The 23881-nt window shown below is 40.6% G+C and overlaps 1 protein-coding gene across 4 annotated transcripts; it reads right to left on the reverse strand.

Moving 5' to 3' along the window:
• Positions 1-3322: 3322 nt before the first annotated feature.
• On the reverse strand, positions 3323-23041 carry D2HGDH (D-2-hydroxyglutarate dehydrogenase). 4 transcript variants are annotated; one of them, XM_070753203.1, is made up of 11 exons: positions 22939-22961; positions 21531-21626; positions 21205-21424; positions 20349-20406; positions 17161-17300; positions 15696-15889; positions 15263-15431; positions 11332-11475; positions 9776-9918; positions 6444-6609; positions 3376-3716 (listed from the first exon to the last, which is right to left on the reverse strand). In XM_070753203.1, exons 3-11 carry the CDS (start codon positions 21359-21361, stop codon positions 3454-3456), a joined length of 1434 nt encoding a protein of 477 aa, XP_070609304.1. In that variant the 5' UTR covers positions 21362-21424; positions 21531-21626; positions 22939-22961; the 3' UTR covers positions 3376-3453. The 4 variants fall into 4 exon arrangements, with proteins under 4 accessions (XP_070609302.1, XP_070609304.1, XP_070609301.1 ...); XM_070753201.1 differs by having other exon boundaries at positions 3323-3716; positions 21205-21626; positions 22939-23041; XM_070753200.1 differs by having other exon boundaries at positions 15263-15446; positions 21205-21626; positions 22939-23001.
• Positions 23042-23881: the final 840 nt, after the last annotated feature.

Below are 23881 nucleotides of genomic sequence, written 5' to 3' on the forward strand. Positions count from 1 at the left end.
CAACTCCCTAGGGACTTTGGGGGGCTTACAACCAAAAACATAACATCCAAATAATACTAAAAACCTATAAAACAGTTTAAAAACAATTAAAACCTTCATTCCAATTGAACAGAAACATTAAGGCAGCGCCATATTATAAGGACTTTGCAATCATTTTTTCAAATATTTCCATAAAATCTGATTGTATGAACTTTGGAATATCTGTCAGATGATTCTATATATAGCTCTCAAATATTTACATAGCATTTTCTGTTTTAAAGGAAATGTGAGAAACCTTTTATGAAATGAAATTGTAGAGTTAGTTGATGTAGATTACAAATACTGTATGCGCATCTAAAGAAAAGGGGAAAAAAACCCTAACTCTTAAGCCAAAAAATTGTTGAGTTTCCTTCCACTTTACTATCTTTTTTTGCTACAGTTGTTAAGCGAATCACTGCCGTTTATTTATTTATTTTATTTATTATTTAGATTTGTATGCCGTCCCTCTCCGCAGACTCGTTATTAAGTATTAAGTAAATCATGAGATATTAAGTTATTAAGTAAATCATGAGATGATTAAGTAAATCTGGTTTCCCCCATTCACTACACTTGTTTGAAGCCAGCTGGGAATGTTACACATGGTGATCACATGACCCAAAGACAGTGGAACGGTCTTAAATGCATACCAGTTGGATTTCAGAACTGTATTTTTTAATATATTGTAAGCTGCCCCGAGTCCTTGGAAAGAGCAGAATAAAAATCCAAACAAACAAACAAACAAATAAATAATCCTACACGGGAAGAAACCCGAATATACCAAGACCGTCATACCTGTACCCGTGAAAATATACGAAAACAAATATATATATTACTACATGTCTATTTTTCTTCCTATGTATTTGTGTATTGGACAAATAAATAAATAAAAATAATAAAAAAATAAAATGCTCACGCCCAGCTCATTTTTGCTGTCAGAGGTCTTCAGTAACTTCTTTGGCTTTGGAGAGTTGTAGCCAGGCCTCTCACATCTCAGACCATTTGTTCTGCAGCTGTCAAGGCTTTTCTGAAGGCCTCTGCAGCCAATAACAGAGCTCCAGATTGATCTGGAGCTCTGTTATTGGCTAGAGGCCTTCAGGAAAGGTGTGCGAGGCCTGGTTGCAATAATCTGAAGGCAAGTAGTTATGGCAGGTCCACTGAAGGTGGGTAGTAGGGCAGCTCCACAGCTTCAGTGAGGACTGGGTATATGCACGAGAGGGCAGCTTGGGGGTTGTGTGCATTTGTAGGGGGAGGGTATTGCATTATGGGTGTAGGCACCCATGTGCACCTATTACGCACAAGCCAAAAGAGGCTTGCCATCACTATGCTAGTCTATGGCATATTTCATGGTTGCTTGTTCGTTTATAATTGAGAGTTGCGCCGGGGTGGCGCAGCAGGTAGAGTGCTGTACTGTAGGCCACTGAAGCTGATTGTAGATCTGAAGGTCAGTGGTTCAAATCTCATCACTGGCTCAAGGTTGACTCAGCCTTCCATCCTTCCGAGGTGGGTAAAATAAGGACCCGGATTGTGGGGGCAATATGCTGGCTCTGTTAAAAAGTGCTACTGCTAACATGTTGTAAGCCGCCCTGAGTCTAAGGAGAAGGGCAGCATAAAAATCGAATAAATAAATAAAATAAATAAAAGGAATAAGTATCTATCACTTTGATATTTTCACTGCCAGTTCTAAAGCTGATTATGGCTCCTTGGCCTTTTTTAATATTAACTTTCACTCCTGTTTTTTCACTTTGATCATTAACTTTTGTTACGGGAGTTTGCACATTCTTTGCATGTTTAGCCATCAGAGTAATGTTAACATAGTATCAAAATGTCTTCCTCCAATTAAAAAAACCCCCCTTCTTTCAATCAATTTCCTTTATGTATTCAGGGAGTATCATTCTTTTGTCACTCTGAACTATGTTTTGTCAATGTTTTGCTGTGTTCTCTCAGTTGGTTGTTTCCTAACCTATTTATAGATTTTGATGAGGACTAGAATCTCATTTTTAAAACACATTCCAGTTTGACATGATTGACAGTCAAAGGCGTTCTATAATTCAGTAATGTCTATAATCAATATAGTAAGTTCTTTCTTTCACTTACTCAATTATTCAGTGTACATCAGCAATGTTTTGTGTTTCCCAGCCTTTCTTAAAGACAGCTTAAACACTATTTGTTATCTCCTACTTCATATAGAGTTCTAATGTTCCCAATTTTAATTTTAATACTTTGCACAGTGCTATGTTTTTCTGTAGATTTACCTCTTTAAATGTTCTTCATTGTTCTTCTGTTTGGCTAGTTCAGGGACGTCAAACTCATGATACGTTGTCGTCACGTGCCTTATCACAACTTTTCCCCCCTTCACTAAAGGGGGTCGGCATGGCCAGTATGTGACACATCTAGCTGACAAGCTGAGAGTTTTACACCCCTGGGCTCGTTGGTTAGCATCTTTATTATTGAGAATTTTCTAATTTGTCTTTTGTTGTTATTCATGTTTCTGTACAGATTCTATCCATTTGTGTAGCCTTACAACTTGGCAATGACTAGAGTACTTATCAAAGTACATTTCCCAGTATTAGATATACTGTACTTGTGAGTGCATAATATTTCAATATACCTTTTTCATCTTTCTTTGGTCTTTTTTGAATCAGTTATTACGTGTCCACTGGATAGCAGAGAGATAAGCATGCCATAGGAGCATGTTTCATCCTTGCAGGGTTTTATTTGCTATTTATTTATTATTTAAGACATACATTGGTTACATTAAGATGCTCTATGTCTGTGCTTCATGTATTCTACTAATTATAATAATCAGGCACTGGTCTTTTCCTGTTAGCTACTGCATGATTTAGATTCCATATATAAAATGTTTGAAGCTTTGTGTAGTGAATCAAACTATTTGAAAACAAAGAAGAAAATGTTCTATAGATGTTTGTGATAAATGAACATTCATGCTGGATCTTTTTATAAAATGCAGTTTTATAAAGCGCAGTTTCTATACACTCTAAAAATAGATATTTTATTTAATTGTTATAGCATTTATGCCATTAAAAACCATGTTACATTTTATAGATGGATGACTCAGACCTTCTGAACGCTATTGTGTTACATAATCCCTGATTTCCCTATATCATAACTGTGACAGGACAGAGCTGTGGTTTAATTGAAGGCCTAAAGTTCCATTATTCTGGTTTGTTTTCAAAAACAGACCTTGAAGATAAGAAGAAAGGATCCTTAGGAAATAGTATTCCTGAAACCTCCAACATTTTCATTCAGCTCATAAAATAAAACGGTGGTAGATAATACTGGGAAGTGAATTCAGTTCAATTGTTTTATTCTTCTTCTTTAGAAAAATAGAAAACCGGCTCTGGCTTCAGAGTTTATTTACAAAAAGACTTGATACACCTTACTTCAAGCAATAGATTAAAACTTCCAAAATAATCATTATTCAGCCTTTGACGGTAATGTCTTATATGGGTTTAAAATTCCCTTACGATCTAACATAACCTTGAACTGCTGCATGAGGAGAACGGCCTCTTTTGGCTTACTGTAGTGAATGTAGTGTTTCTTCTTGAAACCCAGGCCATGCTCTGCACTGATGCTTCCATAATATTGTGAAACCCACTCATACACATATGGTTCAATGGCATCCAGGAGAGAATGACTATATGACTCTGCTGTGACATTGAGGTGCAAGTTTCCATCTCCTGTCAAAGCAAACCAGAAATAAGAATTGATTTCAGAAGAGAAAATAGACAATATAATTATTATCTGTCTGTGATATACATTAGTATTGAGAATTGGTTTCAAAAGAGAAAGTAGACAATACAGTGATACCTTGTCTTACAAACGCCTCATCAAACAAACTTTTCGAGATACAAACCCAGGGTTTAAGATTTTTTTGCCTCTTCTTACAAACTATTTTCACCTTACAAACCCACTGCCGCCGCTGGGATGCCCCGCCTCCAGACTTCTGTTGCCAGCGAAGCACCCATTTTTTCACTGCTGAGATTCCTCTGAGGCTCCCCTCGATGGGAAACCCCACCTCCGGACTTCTGTGTTTTTGTGATGCTATAGGGGAATCCCAGCAGGGGAATCCCAGCAGTGCAAAAACAGGTGCTTTGCTGGCAACGGAAGTCCAGAGGTGGGGTTTCCCAGTAAAGGGAGCATCAGTGAAATCGCAGCATCGCAAAAACACCAAAGTCCTCAAAACGCCACCTCCGGACCTCTGTGTTTTTGCGATGCTGCGATCAGGGGAATCCCAGCAGCGCAAAAACGGGCGCTTCGGCTTGCAAAAGTGGTAAATTTTGGGCTTGCACGCATTAATCGCTTTTCCATTGATTCCTATGGGAAACAATGTTTCGTCTTACAAACTTTTCACCTTACGAACCTCATCCCGGAACCAATTAAGTTTGTAAGACAAGGTATCATTGTACTTTACTAACTCCTTAGCTGTGATATGCAATAATATTTTTTTTTATTAAAAGGCAACAATTTCCATACTTTGCAGTTAACTGGAGATGATAGAAAAGGTGAGACAACAACACATTGTAATATTTTGGTGATCTTTTCTGGAATGCTGAAATCTTGAAGGTATTAAATTGAAAAAGTGTATTCTAAATAGGGGATCATACCAGTCTTCCATGGTTCATGGATTTATTTTTAAACATAAAAGAACTAAAAGATATAAGTATTGGTTCTGACCTCACTACACGTTAGTCTGTGTGTAGTTCAGCATGCAGATAAATCCATCTATCCTCCAATAAAACAGAATGTGTGTGTAGATCTGAATGATTTATTGAAAGAATGGGATATGATGAAATTGGGGAAACTAGGAATACATACAATGAGAACTAAATACAAGATAGACAGCATTGAGTTATTGCTTAACCAAGCAATTAATAAATACAAGCAATCTGTATCTCAACAGTGATGTTCTGTGTGTGGGATATGGGTTTGTCCATGTGCCACAGGATAAGATGGATTCTTCTTTGTGTTTCTGCCTTCTCCAAATGTTAAAAGAAATAAGGAGTCTGGCTTCCCAGCATGCACTTGTTTTGTGGGCTGACGGGTGAAGGGGTTAGGTTAGCTTCAAACATTATAATTGGTATTTGTCTCTCTGGCTACTAGATGGGGCTAGAAAGACAATAAAGATTGTATGTTGGGGCATATTTGTCCCTCCAGCCACTAGATGGGGTAGAGAGCAACAGCAGTATATAACAGTTATATGCTGGGGCATGATAACTACCATATTCTTGAAATATAGAAAAAATACAGAGGGACACTAGTTTCTTGGCAACAGGGAATAACTTAATTTTAATCTTTCTGCATAATAATGCATGTCCATATTTCTAATAAAGCCCCTTTTAAAAATGCTCCCTATTAGCTGCTAGGACAACTTTGCTAATCTGTACTTTCCATAAGTTTAATTTATGGGATGGGCTTAGGGAATATTGCCCATTATCAGTGATGGCAAACCTTTTTTTGCTTGGTTGCCAAAAGTGCGTGCATGTTTGTGTGTGTCCACACCCATAATGCAATGCCCTCCCCCCGTGCATGCACACCCACACACTCATACTGCCCTTCTGCGCATGCGTGGACTCACTGAAGCCTCCGGAGTTTGTTGATGGCAAAAAACGGATTCCAGATGATTTCTGGCCTTTTGGAGGGTCCATACTACTTCCCCTTCGCCTCCCAGAAGGCCGAAAATCAGTTGGCTAGCACGCACATGTGCAATGGAGCTGATGTAGGGGAACACTTTGCGTGCCCTCAGATATAGCTCCATGTGCCACCTGTGGCATGTGTGCCATAAATTCGATATCACTGCCCTATATCCATGTTCTGAAATTTCCTGTCCAAAGAACTCATATGGTTTCAGCATTTCCAGAAAAGATCGTCCAAATCCAGTGATATCTCATCTTACGAACTTAATTGGTTCCAGGACGAGGTTCGTAAGGTGAAAAGTTTGTAAGACGAAACAATGTTTCCCATAGGAATCAATGGAAAAGTGATTAATGCGTGCAAGCCCAAAATTCACCCCTTTTGCCAGCCGAAGCACCCGTTTTTGCCCTGGTGGGATTCCCCTGAGGCTGCCCTCCATGGGAATTCCCACCTCTGGATTTTGCGATGCTGCAGGGAAATCCCAGCAGGGGAATCCCAGCATTGCAAAAACGGGCGCTTCGCTGGTAACGGAAGTCCGGAGGGGGGGTTTCCCAGCGTGGGAAGCCTCAGCGAAATCACAGCATTGCAGATCCCTCAACCATGCACAAACTTGACTGAGACCAAAAGATAATGCTTAACATTATCTAGCAATTGAAAGCTGAAAACTGAGATTTAAATCCAGAACTGAAACACAAACAGCTATTTTGCTACAATGATTCAAAATCCAAATCATTCATAATTAAGAAATTCTTTATCAGGATAGTGGAACTCACCTAGATGTCCATAGCCAACCACATTCTTAGCAGCTGTACCCAGCCGTACTTTCATGTCAGTAACAAGATCATAGAGTTTTTCCACAGGAAGTGAAATATCATATTTATAAACAACTCCATCACATGTCAGAGCTTCTGTGATTCGTTCCCGTAAAGCCCATAATGCCTGTAATTGACCAAATGCAGAATGCATTATCTGTACGCTATTCCTATATGGCTAACATACCTTCTATAGAGAAAAACTATTATTTATTTGCAAAACATGGACCATTCTATATGTGGTCTGGCCCCCAAACCTTCTTTACTAAAAGGCAATCTGATTTTAAAAAAGCTCTCACCTCCTTCAGACACAAAAGGAATTCTGCCAACTCAAGTTGTCTTTGTCTTTTTTCTAACTCTGAGCATATTTCCGAACAAAGCATTACACTGTAGTCTTTCAACCACTTTTTAAATTGTCTAACATACATACGGGACTGGCAAGGCGTTTAGAAGCATTATTGTATAAATCATTAGACTAAAAGCAAAGATAGGGCAACTTTTTAAATCTAGAAATCGCAATATACATTAGATGGGTACTGATAAGAGGGAACATTAGGATAGGGTCAGTAGGCACACTGGTGTGCTTATGCACGCTCCTTACTGACCTCTTAGTAATTGGGTGAGGTCAACAGTGGACAATCTAGGTTAAAGTTTTGGGGATTGTTGTGGTTAGCTCTGGCCCAGCTCCTGCCCCAAGGACTGTGGATGTGGGGGAGACTCCACATGCTGCAGGCCTGTTTTGCCCCCGGTGGAATCTGCTGATGAAGGCTCCTCTGACCAAGAAGTCATGAGTGACAGGGAGGAGGAGAGTGTGGCAGACAGCTCAGAAGGAGATCAATTATCTAGCTCCTCCTTGGATTCAGAACAAGAGTTAATGATACAGCCACGCATGCGGAGAGCGATGCATAGGCAACAACAACTGAGAGATTATTATCAAAGAAAATGAGGCCACCTGTGGTTGGGTGAGGCTGTGGTAATTAGTGAGGCTGCTATAAAGAGCAGCCTGTGGGTTTGGCCATTGTGGAGGATTATCTGATCGTTGTGTTTCGTGACTGCTTTACTGACTTTGACCTTTTGTGTGCTGATTTTTCCCCGCTTTGAAACTAAACCAGAGCAAAGTATGTTTCACTTTGTGAAAGAAGAAGGACTGTGAATTGCCTCACAGCTGCAAGCTAAGTATCACAGAACTGATAAGGGACTTGTACAAATTACCAGTTTGTTTGGAGACCAGTGCTCTTTGCTGTACCAAAAGAGGGCTTAGTTTAAGCGAATTTTCATTATAAAGAACATTGTTTTGAATTTTCAAACGTGTGTGTGTCTGAAATTTGTACCTGTGAATTTTTGGGAGGTGTGTACCAGAGAGCCCGACAGAACAGGGATGAGATGTTGAAATCACAGAGTCAGGTAGTGAGTTCCAGGAATTAACCACTCTGTTGCTAAAATCGTATTTTCTACAGTCAAGTTTGGGCAGTTCACTTTGAGTTTGTATTTGTTTGGTGCTCATGTATTGTTGTGGTTGAAGCTGAAAAAGATGTTGACAGGAAGGCATTGTAGCAGATAATTTTATGAGCTATGATTAGGCGATGTAGTTTTAAGCTTTCTAAGCCTAGGATTTCAAGTCTGGTTGCATAAGGTATTCTGTTGAGAATAGAGGAGTGGAGGGCTCATCTCGTAAAATATCTCTGGACACTTTCTAATATATTTAAGTCCGATATGTGATGTGGGTTCCAGACAGATGAGTTGTATTCAAGGATTGGTCTAGCGAATGTTTTGTATGCTCTGGTTAGTGGTGTGATATCACCGGAGAAGAAGCTACGTAAGATTAGGTTAAGAGCTCTTGAAGCCTTTTGGGCGATGTTGTTGAAGTGGGCTTTGGCACGTAGGTCATTTGATATGAGCATTCCAAGGTCTTTGACAAACTGAGGGTCATCTGCAAGGTATTGTTTATTCAGTTTGTATTTGATGTTCTGATTCTTTTTGCCAATGTATAGATTTAGACTTAGGGGATAATGGTAATGATACTCAGTTCTTAAAATGCAAAACATGTAAATTTTTGAGTCACTCATTCTGCGGGGTTCTCTAGATAGATATTGGTGATCACGCAACACCCACGTATTGAGGGTACGTTCTACAGCAGAGTAGTCATATTCCCAGGTCCTATAAGATTATTCTCCTTGAGCAATGGGACCCAAATATTTATGGAGATTCTCAATCATCCAGGTCATGGTTGTCCCAAAGGTGTTTTTTTCAAGAGGCAATTGAACTTTCTGGGGGGGTTTGAAGATGTTTTGCTTCTCATCCAATAAGCTTTTTTAGGGGTGAAGAAGCTTCTTGGTTGAGAAGCAAAACATCTTCAAAGAAAAACCATAAAGCACCTTTGGGATGGGACCCAGAGTGCATCTACTCTGCCTGATTTTACTGGACATTTCAAAATAACATTCCAGAAAACCATCAGATAATCTAGACAGTTCTCTCAGAATTTTACTCCAACTGAGTTACAATGTATTGTTTGAATTTAGCATTCAGTGATCACTTATCAAAATTACATGGCCAATATCTCTACATGGGGCTACCTTTGAAAAGTGTTCGGAAACTTCAGATCGTTCAGAATGCAGCTGCGAGAGCAATCATGGGCTTCCCCAGGTATGCCCATGTCACACCAACACTCCGCAGTCTGCATTGGTTGCCGATCAATTTCCGGTCACAATTCAAAGTGTTGGTTTTGACCTATAAAACCCTTCATGGCATCGGACCAGAATATCTCCGGGGCCTCCTTCTGCCGCACAAATTCCAGCGACCAATTTGGTCCCACCGAGTTGGCTTTCTCCAGGTCCCGTTGACTAAACAATGTCGTCTGGCGGGTCCCAGGGGAAGAGCCTTCTCTGTGGCGGCCTCGACCCTCTGGAACCAGCTCCCCCATGAGATTAGAACTGCCCCCACCCTCCTTGCCTTTCGTAAACTCCTTAAAACCCACCTCTGCTGTCAGGCATGGGGAAACTGAAATAACTTCCCCAGGCCTATATTGTTTATGTATGGTGTGTTGTGTGCATGTTTTTAAATTATGGGTTTTTAGTTTAAATTATTAGATTTGTATTACATATTGTTTTGCTATTATTGTTGTGAGCCGCTCCGAGTCTACGGAGAGGGGTGGCATACAAATTTAATTAATAATAATAATAATAATAATAATAATAATAATAATAATAATAATAATTGCAAATTTAACTCAAATATGCTTCAAATTTAAATCATGTTTGAATCCAAACCAAAAATTTTGGTAAGAAAAAAAATACCTTTATCTTTTTTCCTTCAGAGGCCAGAGTTCCATCTACCACCAAATCTGAGCCCATTATATGTTCCAGGAAATGGTTGAGTTTTTCCTCATCATGAGTAGAATTGGAGCCTGACGTCTCAATTAACACATAAAAAGGACTTTCTAGGTTTACAAAAAGCAGAATTAAAGAATTATGCAGTTATGCAGTTTCAAACATGTACATCTACTGAAGATACAAGATTTTACATATAAAATCAAATTTCCTAGGATTAGGAAAATTGAATATAGAGTTTGGAAAGATATTTAAAATAATATAGACTTTGGAAAGATATTTAAAATAATATAGACTTTGGAAAGATATTTAAATACAATGATATGAGCTACGGAATTCTGGGAATTGAAGTCCATATATCTTGCCAAGATTGGGAAATACTAGTCTATATCTACAAAGTTCAGAATCATGCAAGCCATATATTCCCAATGACATTCTAAAGAATCAAAAGTTGGATTTAAAAAAAAACAGGATAGGAAGATATTGATGCTTTTGAACTTTGGTGTGGGTGAAGACACTTGAGAATATTGGGCAAAGGCTAGAAAACAACAAATATGGATCATCAAATAAATCAACCCAAAGATTTTACTCAAGGCATAAATAGCCAAGCTCAAACTATCCTATTTTCAACACATTGTTTTGAGAATAGAACTTCTCTCTTCATAAAGATCATCCTCTTTATTCACAATGTTTTGCCAAATTATCTCCTGTAATTCTATAACCTCAATAACCCTTATATTTTAGCCAAGATAATGAACAATGATTAATACAATCCTTATGGATCGAATCAGGAGTTTGAGAATTTCTGGACTCACTTAGTAGAATGAAGAGGAAAGTCCAGAAGAATGGCAAATCACATTTAATTAGGACTGTATGACTGTAACTTGTTGCTTGTATCCTAAGATTTTTATTAATATTGTTTCTTCATTGCCTACTTGATCCCTATGACAATCATTAAGTGTTATACCACATGATTCTTGACAAATGTATCTTTTACTTTTACGTACGGTGTGTGTCCAATCACACTTGGCCAATAAAATTCTATTCTATTCTATTCTATTCTATTCTATTCTATTCTATATGAAATAATGTATAACATCCATAGAGAGATGCTTTTAATAAATGCATTTGTCCAAAATCAGGTTTTACTTAACTGTATTCCTGGAGATTATAAATTCCCTACTAATTCTCTTTACTGTTCTACACTAACTTAAACTATAATTTACAGAAAATGGCAGAGAAATAGCATTTCCCTGATACCATGATAAATTGTAGTTTTGTTAAAATCATAGGTTAAATAAGTATTTTTGAAGAAACCAGTAAATATTATCATGCACAGGTCATCATATCTAATATCATGTAACTATGAGCAAAATATATTGAACACCTAAATTAATTTAGGTAAGAGGGCAGCAAATTAAGTACAAATGACTCTAGGACATTTAAAGTCAGATTATTTAAGCAAAAATAATTTTGTATACATAGAAGTAGCAATGCGAATCCATTTGTAGAGCAGCTGGTACCTGTTACTGGATTGGTCAGTTTCAGATGCCCCTCTACCAACTTCATGCATCCATTGTCCATGAACTCATAAGCAGACAGAATTTCTCCCAGCATACCCTTGCAGATTATGAAGGTTTTCAGGACCTGAGAGAAACTTGGGCAAGCTTTATGGTGAAAGCAAAAATCACAGAAAATAAGTATCTATTCTTTCTTTTCTTTAAATATGCAATTGCTACCTTCATCCATTCTACCTTCACTCCAAGATTAACAAAAGAGAATAAAACTGACAAAGTAATTTCTATAAAATTAAAATAGATAATAGAAATGTAATGGTTCTTATTTAGTGTGCGCACGAAAGGCAGAAATTATTTCATTCCCCTAGCGTTCACGGATGAAGGCGAATATATTTTTCCCAGGATAATGTTGCAGGATCCAATCTGAGTTGGTCACCAGAGGTTTTGTTTTCTGAGCTTTCGGATTTCTGCTGGAGCTCATTCTTAGGGAACACAGAGAAGTTCTCTGAAAATGGGCTCTAGCATGAGCCTGAAAGCTCAGAAGACAAAACCTCTGGTCCCGGTGACTGAACTAGACTGGGTGCCCTAGCTTTGCTTGACACTTTGCATTGCCCACCCCAGCAAATATCACCAACTGATGAGAAAACACCCACTCTCTGTCAGTGTTCCCTCTAATTTTTTGGGGGGGTGGGTGGAAAAGTATAGTGTCTGAGCGGCAGTCCCTTCAGGACTGGGCGGCACAGAAATAATAAATAAATAAATAAACAAACAAATAAATAAAAAACCCACCCTGTTTTGCCTCAGAGAATTTCAAAATAAAATACTGTACTGTGTGTCTATAACAGTGAGCTCATAATAGGGCAACTCTATCAATATCAAAATGCCACTTAAATAGTTGAGCTAGTTTCAAACTAGATTTTGATTTTCTCTCTTCCTTACTCCCATTCTTTTTCTTTCTCTTTTCCTTCCTCTCTTTTTTCTATCTGTTTCTCTCTCTTCCTCTCTTCCTCTCTCTCTCCTTCCCTCTCACTCTTTCCCTCTCGGCTTCTGGGCAGGTTTGGAAAACTCTGAGTTGATGATGATTTTTAAGTGAGCAATTGCTCACTGCCCAGCTTAGAGGGAACTATGCTCTCTGTCTTAATATGATGAAACAGGATTGGAGGAGAAGTTGAATTCTGACATTTGCTTTGAATAGGTCCAAGTGTTTTGCCAGGGTGTTCAAAGGGAATATGACTCTTTGCTGAGATGTGTACTACAGTGATCCCTCGATTTGCGCGTTCTCGATTAGCGCGAAACGCTGCAACGCGGTTTTTCAAAAAATATTAATTAAAAAAATAAAATATTAAAAAATAAAAAATAAGTCCACACTAGTTCTCTCTCTCTTTCTCTCCCTGTTGCCGGCGTGGTATATGAGAGAGAAAGAGAGAGGCAGAGGTCGGGCGCATTACCGGGAGGTGGAGGCGGCGTGGGGACGCTGGGTGCCGGGGACTCCGAGGAGGGGGTGGACGTCTGTTCCCTGAATGGAGACCGCCGGCCGCTCAATCGGGCCGGCAGGGAACAGAATGGAGCCTTCCGCGGCGGGGCTGGTAAGGGGGGGAGCCGAGGGGGGAGCCGAGCCCAGCCCCGTGGCATTCGCTTTCCTCCCGCCGGCAGCCGACTGATCGTGGGCTCCTTCGCAACCTCGGAGAGCTTCCTGGTTTTCGTGAGCTTTCATGCCCTGGAAGCTCTCCGAGGTTGAGAAGGAGCCCACGATCAGTCTCGGCTGCGGGTGGGAGGAAGGCGAATCCCCCGTGGGCTCCGTTACATCTTCCGCTGCCAGCCAGGCCATGCTGGCGGCAGCGGAACAATCGCTGGCTGTCAACTTTTCTTTTTAAAACTGGGCAGGAGCTGACTTGCCTCCCCAGTGCTAAAAAGAAAAGTTGACAGCCAGCGCTGCGACTGACGGAATGCTGAGCCTCCCGTTCTCCCCCACCTCGCCCCTTCCGGTTTCGGCGTTCGGCAACGGAGTCCGGCGCTGGGGCCATGCGGGGCCGCTCATCCAGGGGGGCGTGGACTGGCAAGCGGCAAGCGGCAAGTGATCTGGCGGGAAGACCAAGGGAAGGTTCCTTCAGCCGCCCAACACCTGATCCGCTCCGCAGCGCGGCAGCAGCGAGGAGCCGAAGATGGGGTTTCCCCTTTGCCTTTACCCCATCTTCGGCTCCTCGCTGCTTCCGCGCTGCGGAGCAGATCAGCTGTTGGGCGGCTGAAGGAATCTTCCCTTGGTCTTCCCCGCCGCCCACACGCAAACTCCACCATCTGCGCATGTGCGGCCATGAAAAAAATGGCGCACATGCGCAGATGGTGGTTTTTACTTCCGCATCCAGTATAACGCAGAAATCGGTTAGCGCGGGAGGTCTTGGAACGTAACCCCCGCGCTAACCGAGAGATCACTGTATTCAAAAAAAGTACTAAAGTCATATTCAAAAGCATGCCAGACAACAGCTGTACAGGTGTGGGGAAAAGTCACACTATGAAACAGCAGAGCAAGATCTTCTCTCTTCCCAACATCATCATATACTAACTGCATCCAGCGACCTAGCTTCAGTTATTCAACATGATTCAAGTTTTGCAACAATTAATAGCTTGGAGATATTGGGCAAGAGCCTGGTTTTAAAGACCCAGACCTAATCACTGCCTGAATCAAAAGACCCAGAAGACAATAGCCGGGCTTCAAAGGGACCAGAACTAATAGGACCAATAGATCCCAGGTTGAACCCATTCCTTAAAAGCCACTTGATTGCACCACCAACAGATAGAAACATAGAAGATTGATGGCAGAAAAAATCCTCATGGTCCATCTAGTCTGCCCTTGTACTATTTCCTGTATTTTATCTTAGGATGGATATATGTTTATCCCAGATCAATTGGCATAACACATTATATTGTATACATGGAAAAACTAAGGAGGAAAATGTTACTTTAAAACCAGTACAGCTAAGAAAAACTTAAAGCTGCCCCAGATATGGAATAGAGATGTAGTGAAGGCAACTCATAAAGGCAGAGAGAAAAAAGGAGATGGCCAGATGTGGTTTTGTTTAGTTAGGTATGAGTGAGGAATTAGTTTGTTTCATTCATTCATTTGAGGTATTTGCCACTCACCAGCATTTTGAGATGACATCTATAAATTAGACAAGATTCATGATAATTCTATTTCATTTCCAGTTATTTCAGGATGCCTTGATTTCTGACATCTGCCTATGATTTCCATGTCAATAGTAAATAGCAGTTTGCTTGTGGCATAAATTATTTTCTCTGTTCTCATCCCTGTTTTCATTACTAACGCTGGGGATCACATCAAATGGTTACAAAACCTAAATATAAGAAAGCAGCCTTGATAAACTAACTGTTGCCTCAGATGCACTCTTCCTGCGCAACACTTGGAAGTACAGTGTTCCCTCGATTTTCGCGGGTTCGAACTTCGCGAATAGCCTATACCACGGTTTTTCAAAAAATATTAATTAAAAAATATTTTGTGGTTATTTTTCTATACCACGATTTTTACCACCCGATGACGTCATACACCAAACTTTCATCTGCCATTGCTGATTGGCCGAAATCTCAGGCAATCAGCATTGTTATCACAAAAATGTAATTATTCTTAATAAATAATTATGTTTATAAATATCAGGATAACTAAGTGTCTTATTCAATGGTGAGTACCAGTAATAATGGTGAGTAAATGGTTGTTAAGGGAGTGGGAAATGGTAATTTAGGGGTCTAAAGTGTTAAGAGATGGCTTGTGATACTGTTCATAGCCAAAAATGGTATATTTACTTCCGCATCTCTACTTCGCGGAAATTCGACTTTCGCGGGCGGTCTCAGAATGCATCCCCCGCGAAAATCGAGGGAACACTGTACAAAATATGCACTAAAAACAAGAGATAGGAATGACTCGCACCAAGAAATGCCAGATTCACAGCACTTGATTTCCGTGGACAGAGGATGGACACAGCAGTGACCACCCCCAAAGTCCCCTCTGAGCCAATGAAAAGCTGTTTCAAGTCATAGCCAGTATTGTCTTTCCGCAAAGATGCCAAACAGTTCAGGATGGAGCCATCAGCCAGGACCTGAAAGAGGGAAAACTTTGGTCCATCAGTAATAAATCTGCTTTATTTCAAATAAATCAATACAAGGTTCTAATTTTAAATTTTGTTTATGATGGTTACACAGGCCGAACTAGAGAAACAGTGTTTTCTAAGTTACATTTTTGTAGAAAAAAAGGAACATACAGTAGTAGTACCTTTGAAATACAATAAAGGGAATGGTAGATAATATTTATTTTAAACAATTTTTTAAAAATCCAGAAAGTGCTTTTTTGAATTTCAACTTACCACTTCCAATCCAAGAACTGTCCCTCGAAGGGACCCGTACCTCAGGAGGCGCAAACCCCCTGCGTTTGTAGCTACATTTCCTCCAATATGGCAACTGCCCTTGGCTCCAAGATCAAGAGGCATGACAAAGTCCTTGGGCTCCAAATACTGGTTGAGGTTCTCTAAAATGCAGCCCGCCTGGCAAATCAGAATTCCTGAGGCATAAGTATCAAATCACAGTAATGTCAGATAAATTTATTTATTTATTTATCAGATTTGTATGCCGGCCCTCTCCGTAGACTCTCTTATTTCTCTTTCTAATAAAGCAAATTTCTCCAAATTCAGGCATTTAAAAAGCTGGTTGGTTTTGTCGGATACAATTAGCAATCAAAGATCTAGCAACTGTATCTTTATGACTAGCAAAACTCAATTAAATTTTAACTTGGCCCAGTTGTTTTCATTTAGCATGCTGCCTATGCAGTCTCTGGTGAATTTATGGCTCAATATATTGTGGAAGAAAAAAAACAAGAAAAAGAATTAAATTCAAAGGTGTGGTATGAACTCAGTGGGATAACCTTGAGTAGGTCTTCCAACTCTTCAACCAACCTTCCTTACAGTAGTCAGGTGATTATTATATATGAAAGATCCTTTCTTAAACCACAGAGTACTTTGAAAGTGCTTCAAAGATATGACTGAGAACATAAGGGTTTAAGAAAATTTCTCTATCCAGTACAGTGGTACCTCTACTTAAGAACGCCTCTACTTAAGAACTTTTCTAGATAAGAACCGGGTGTTCAAGATTTTTTTGGCTCTTCTCAAGAACCATTTTCTACTTAAGAACCCGAGCCCGGAAAAATTTCCCAGGAAATTTAAAAGCAGTACAAAGGCCCAGCCAGTTTCCTACCATTCCCCCTTTAATCCTGGCCATCTCAGGGTTTTCTGGGTTGCCAGAGGAGCCTTTCAGTGGTGCTCCTCCTCTTGCCCGCCTGGGTTTCTCTCTCTGGCGCAGTGTATGGGAGGCAGCCTCACGCTGGGTGTATGGAAAGCGCATGCTCCTTGCCGCCTCAGAATCCCTCTTTTTTTTTTAAGCCTTAAAGTTTTGGATTTTTTTTATTCCCCTCATCTCACCTTCTTCCTTCGGCAGCAACTGTCATCTTCTTCCTCCTCCTCCTCCTCCCACCCAAATTCCGAGGTTTTATTTCTTTCCTAAAGGGTTTGCACGCATTATTTGCTTTTACATTGATTCCTATGGGAAAAATTGCTTCTTCTTATAAACCTTTCTACTTAAGAACCTGGTCACAGAACGAATTAAGTTCGTAAGTGGAGATACCACTATATTTAGATCCCACCCGCACCCAATCTTATAAGTGTGGAGGGGGGAAATAATACCTTTATTAGACTTTGTAAGTCTGGGGAAACAACTTCCCTGAAAAGACAATTCTATCAAGCCACCAGACATGCCCCCCAATCCTTGGCAAGCATTTACCAGAAATAGGATCAAAACTGATGATCTGGTTCATAAGTCCTGTAGAAAGAATTATCTCATCAAAGACAGGAACACTGCCACCAACAAGGCCGGTATTGCCTCCCTGAGGATTCACAGCCAAGTTCTTCTCATTGCAGTACCTGAAAAGGAAAAGATTTTTGACTGTTCTAGAAGTTAAAAATGCTGCATCCATAACACAATTACTTCAGGTCTCTCACCAGATCCAGTCAGAGTAAATTTTCTGGCTTCTAGTCAGAAAGACAGTATGATTCCAGTATTATGTATCCCAGCGACCGGTTAGGACCCACAGAGGCAGCCTTCAATGTCAATTTATTTATTTATTTATTTATATTTATTTATTGGATTTGTATGCCGCCCCTCTCCGCAGACTCAGGGCGGCTAACAACAGCAATAAAACAGTATATAACAAAATCCAATACTAAAAACAGTTAAAAACCCATTATATAAAAACCAATCATACATACAGACATACCATGCATAAAATTGTAAAGGCCTAGGGGGAGAGTGTATCTCAGTTCCTCCATGCCTGGCAGCAGAGATGGGTTTTAAGCAGCTTTCGAAAGGCAAGGAGGGTGGGGGCAATTCTAATCTCTGGGGGGAGTTGGTTCCAGAGGGCCGGGGCCGCCACAGAGAAGGCTCTTCCTCTGGGTCCCGCCAAGCGACATTGTTTGGTTGACAGGACCCGGAGAAGACCCACTCTGTGGGACCTAACTGGTCACTGGGATTCGTGCAGCAGAAGGCGGTCCCTGAGGTAATCTGGTCCGGTGCCATGAAGGGCTTTTTAGGTCATAACCAACACTTTGAATTGTGACCGGAAACTGATAGGCAACCAATGCAGACTGCGGAGTGTTGGTGTAACATGGGCATATTTGGGAAAGCCCATGATTGCTCTAGCAGCTGCATTCTGCATGATCTGAAGTTTCTGAACAGTTTTCAAAGGTAGCCCCATGTAGAGAGCGTTACAATTGTCAGGCCCTAGGGAAAGAGCCTTCTCTGTTGTAGCTCTGACCTTGTGGAATCAGTTCCCCACAAAGATTCGCATTGCCCCTACTCTCCTGGCCTTTCGGAAGGTTTTAAAAACGCACCTTTGCCAGCAGGCCTGGGGCCGTTGAGTTTGACACTCCGCTCTGGCTGGCTGTAAGACTGCGTTGTTGCAAATGTACGATTGCGAATGTGCACTATGGGGGTTTTAGATTATTTAATTGATTTTAAATTTGGACTTTGGGTGTTTCTGTTGTTTTTCTTACATGTCGTAAGCCGCCCCGAGTCTTCGAAAAGGGGCAGTATATAAGTCTGAATAATAATAAATAATAAATAAATAAATTAACATGTGGGGATGGCTAGCAGTGGGTGTTCATCCAAAATTCAGGAAACGATTGTCAACATTTACAGTTAGTCCTCTGTTTTTCGCAAAAATGGTAGCGGTTTTCCCAAGTCCCAAAGCCTCTGTGCTGTGTATTTTTGCAAAAACAGGGTGGCCAGAATGTTTGGGAGGCCAGCAGAGTACTCTAGGGACCGGGGAGGGCAAAAATCTTTTCCCCCCGTTTTTACCTCTTTGAAACCTTGGTGAGTTTTTATTTATTTATTTATTTATTTATTTATTTATTTATTCATTCATTCATTCATTCATTCATTCATTCATTATTTATTAGATTTGTATGCTGCCCCTCTCCGTAGACTAACAACAATAATAAGACAATATAAACAAATCTAATATTTAAGTTTAAGTTAAATTAAAAAACCCTAATTTAAGAAACCAATCATACATACAGACATACCAAGCATAAATTTTATAAGCCTAGGGGGAAGGGAATATCTTAATTCCCCCATGCCCGACGACAGAGGTGGGTTTTAAGGAGCTTACGAAAGGCAAGAAGGGTGGGGGTAAGTCTGATCTCTGAGGGGAGTTGGTTCCAGAGGGTTGGGGCCGCCACAGAGAAGGCTCTTCCCCTGGGTCCCGCCAGACGGCATTGTTTAGTCGATGGGACCCAGAGAATTATAGTTTGAAAAGTATGATATTATAAGCTTTCTTCTATCCTCTTAAACATCAATTCATTTATCATACTTATATGAGGAGTTTTCTATTTAATGAACCTTAAACCTTTATACTAACTCCTCTTTACCTGCCTCAGACTTTACACTAATAGTCCAGTGAGAAAAGGGCATGAGGGAAAGGCAAAAAGGCTGCAGAAGAGGAAGGCTGTGGGAGGGGGGAGAGAGGAAAGTGGGGGGAAAGAGAGATGGAAAGTAGATTCTACTTCAAAAACTACAATCCTAACTCCTGAACTACAGTACTCAGTCTTCAGAAAAATAACAGGATGTGGCCCCTTTTGCTTCATTCCGTATTGTTGTGGTTGGCTCTGGCCCAGCTCCTGCCCCAGGGAATGTGGAGGTGGATGCAGGGGAAACTTCAACATGTCACAGGCCTGTGTTATTGCCAACAGAGTCAGTTCAGAGTTTAGTTTCCTCGGACGAAGAAGAAGGTGGGAGTGACTCGGCAGAGGGGGGCTTGGCACACAGCCCAGGCAGTCAATCTTCCTTATCTTCCATTGATTCGGATGAAGACGTTTTGGATCCACGCAAGTGCAGAATTATGCATAGAAGAGACCAAGTAAGGATATTTTACAGGAGATAAGAGCGGCCACCTGTGTTTGGGTGGGGCTCCAGTAATTAGGGCTGCTGCTATAAATAGCAGCATGTGGGTTTGGCCGCTGTGGAAGAGTATCTGATCGCAGTTCGTCAGGAATCCTGTGTTGCTGGTTTCTGGACTTTGTTTGTTGTTTTTTCACGCCTTTGAAAATAAAGCAGAGCAACATGTGTGTGTGTGTCTCACTTCCTTGGAAGAAGGGGTGTGAAGTTTCTTCACAGCTGCTAGCTAAGTACTTAATGACTGCTTAAGGTTAATTGTACAGACTACCCGGTTGTTTTGGGACAAGTGCTCTTTGCAATACAAAAAGAGTGCTTAGTTTATTTTGAATTTTGGGATAAAGAACATTGTTTTGAATTTTCAAACGTGTGTGTGTCTGAAATTTGTACCCTTGAATTTTCAGGAGGCTCCTACCAGAGATACCGGCAGAACACCGTATGGACAATACAGAAGTAAGGCAACTTCTTCTGAATAACAACATTTATAACACCGTGCATAATGTTCAAAGAAACATGTTTACTTGAGAATCTGAGATACTTCCATTGTGGTCCGTGGCTTTAGCAGTACTGTACTGCAGCCTGCAATGGAAATAAGATGAGAGAATTCTATTACAAGCATGACTGAAGTCCAATTACCCAACCCTTCATGCACAGGGCTTAGAGATGGAAGAGGAGATTAACCCACCCCATCCTCCCGTTTTCCCATCACTTATTTCTTAGCTGCAAAACAACACCAACCCAGAAGAAAGATAGCTACACAATGCAATTTAGTTGGTATTACACAGTGGTACAATTCCCTCCCCTTGCAATGCCAGATTTATCCTTCAATAATGCTTTAAGTTAAAGACCTGTCCTATGCTGTTTGCAGAACTGCTTTATCAGGATGGCAACTACAGTGTTCCCTCGATTTTCGCGGGTTCGAACTTCGCGGATAGCCTATACCACGGTTTTTCAAAAAATATTAATTAAAAAATACATTGCAGGTTTTTTTCTATACCATGGTTTTTCCCGCCCGGTGACGTCATACTTCATCGCCAAACTAATAATTTTTGCAAATAAATAACAACAACAAAATATTGTTAATAAATAATTATGTTTATAACTATCAGGATCACTAAGTGTCTTATTCAATGGTGAGTACCAGTAATAATGGTGAGTAAATGGTTGCTAAGGAATGGGAAATGGTAATTTAGGGGGTTAAAGTGTTAAGGGAAGGCTTGTGATACTGTCCATAGCCAAAAATGGTGTATTTACTTCCGCATCTCTACTTCGCGGAAATTCGACTTTTGCGGGAGGTCTCGGAACGCATCCCCCACGAAAATCGAGGGAACACTGTATATCAATGTCCAGTTGTAATAAAACATTAAAATGATTTACCTCTCACAGACTTTAGCCAGTCCACATTGAAAGGTTTGAGTTCCTCTGCATCAGTAATGACTCTCCCAGGCAAAAGATGCTCAAAGAAAGTTAAATCAGAATCAGAAATATGGGCAAAGGGCAGCCTCTCGACCCCATACCGTTCACACGTCAGCATTACTTCCTGGAGATGAAGCTGGCTGGTGTGCAGGTTTCTCTTAGCTATGTTGCTGATGCTCCACTGGGGAGAAGGTAAGAACAGAAGTGTCTTCAATTTCTTTTGATTCTGGATACAGAATCTTTTCTTTTCGATTCTGGATAGAGCGGCAGTCCGATTCCATACGCACCTAGTTTTTCTCTGGCAACTGGTAACCAACCTGGGTACAATCCCAATGTATTGAAATAAAGAAGGCCAGACAAGGCTGGAAAGAGCCATAATCAACCTAAAACACAAAAATAACCAGATGGAATCCTTCTTTCCACAAAGCTCCCATTACATTTTTCCCTTTTTAAAAAAGGAAGACCATTTAAAATGTTTATAAAGACATAGTCATGGATAGGATCAAACAATATAGCAATTTGTTAAACTACTCTAGGGTGTAGTAGGAATCAGGGACTAAAATCAGTCATAACTGACTTCGCCAGTCCTGTTTATATCTATATTGTAGGAGAAAATACATTTTTAATAACATATAATTGCATTCACTTCCCAAGCTGTGAATAATTGCTCGTGCTCCCATACATTAATAGTCCTCATCCAAATTACAGTTTGGTATTTGAAATGATTTTTTTTTACTGTACAAGAAATAAATATGAAAATTTGATTTACAAAGCATGCACAAAGTGCAAAACATCCCCATAAATGGGCAAGGAAGCTGGGCTTTTTGGGTGACAAACCATAGAAGAGACTAAATCAGAGAAGCTTTCTAAATCTCACGTTACCTTGTCTTCAAATTATTCCATCCCTTTATTTAACCCTGTAGTTAAATGAATACCCGTTCAGTAGCATTTCCCAATCTTACTAATTTCCATATATAATATATACATTTCAGGTGCTTTAGAGTTCTCCACAGCCATTGGGGCTGAGAATTCTTCTGGCTGAAGTCCAGCAACTAAACTTTGACATTTGGCTTGAATATATTTATACATATAGGCTTTGGCTTGAATGCATGCATGCATGTATGTATATACAGTATATATTTCTGTTGGATGACCCTAGTATATTGAAGGAACGTCACATCTCATATATACATTACTAACTAGCCAGCCAGCCAGCCAGCCAACCAACCAACCAACCAACCATATAGTTAGTTAGTTAGTCCAATACACAATGAAGGTTATAGAGGATATACTCGTAGTAAAATATATCAAAGAAAGAAGATATAGGAATCCTTTTTTTAACAAAACAAAAAAACCCTCTTCCTGCTAATTGGGAAATATCAAAAATTGCACGCTATTTTGTGTCCTCGAACTGGCTTGCGATCGGATTTATTTTATTTTTTTTAACGATTGCTAAGGTTTAAACAGGAAAGGGAGCAAAACGAGGGGAACAAGTCAGAGCTCGATGTTTGTTTTTTCCCCGAGATTAATGGGAAAAATCCTCTTAGGCGTTTAGGGGGAATCGCGGGACCTGGAGGACAATTCTGACCGACGGTAGCAGAGCGGTGGGGAAGGGAAGGGAAAGGCAGGGGAGAGTGTCGCCAGGCGGACGTTTCTTCTGTGCGCCTCGCAAGCCGCACTCATTTCGCTACTCACTTTTGCAGCAGATCAGGGCCGCCTTTTCCCCTCTCGGGCAAATCTAGGCGGTGCTTTGTTCGCCCCGCCCCATCTTTGCGGGTAAAGAAGCGACACGCCACGTGGGCTCGCCTAAAGGCTCGTCGCCTCAGCTCGGTTGAATCGATCAAATCAAATCAAATCAAATCAAAGGCACCTGCTTCCCGACTTTCCCCTCGCAGCGCTGCATCTCTACTTTTAACATTGTACCGTCATCTCCGCCGATTCAGAACAGAGAAGTTTCTCAATCTGTCCAGTCACAGGCCGGCGCGCCCCCCCCCTCCCCGGGGCTGTCAAACAGGCAATAGAAGTTCAATTGCTCCCCGTTTTAAACTTTGACGAATGTATTGATTTTTTTTAAAAATGGGGGTGAGGGAATTAACATGGCAATGTTAATATTCTGGTTAACGCCCGTATTAAAATAGCGGGTGCTTCGGGAGTCGGAAAATGAGAACTACACTGCTCCAAAAAAGTAAAGGGAACGTTTAAACAACACAATATAACTCCAAGTAAATCAAACTTCTGTGAAATCAAACTGTCCACTTAGGAAGCAACACTGATTCTTGTGTCACGTGTCACATGCTGTTGTGCACATTCAACTTTGTACAGAATTAAGTATTCAATGAGAATATTTCATTCATTCAGATCTAGGATGTGTTATTTGAGTGTTCCCTTTATTTTTTTTAAGCAGTATATATTCCCTCACCAAATACAGGGTGCGTTCCAAAAGTAATGCAATTATTTTTTTTAAAGTAATTTATTGAACAGAAAATTCTTCAAAGTACTGTCCTTGGGCCTCTACATTTTTTCCAGCGACTCTGCCATAACCGGTACGCGCCTGGAATGTGTCTTCGGGGACCTCTCACAAAGTCTTCGTGCCTATGGACGAAAAACGTGCCTTGACACAACACGCTTCGAGTCTGCC

This window comes from Erythrolamprus reginae, chromosome 5 (assembly GCF_031021105.1).
Source record: "Erythrolamprus reginae isolate rEryReg1 chromosome 5, rEryReg1.hap1, whole genome shotgun sequence".
In the NCBI taxonomy this organism is placed as follows: Eukaryota; Metazoa; Chordata; class Lepidosauria; order Squamata; family Dipsadidae; genus Erythrolamprus; species Erythrolamprus reginae.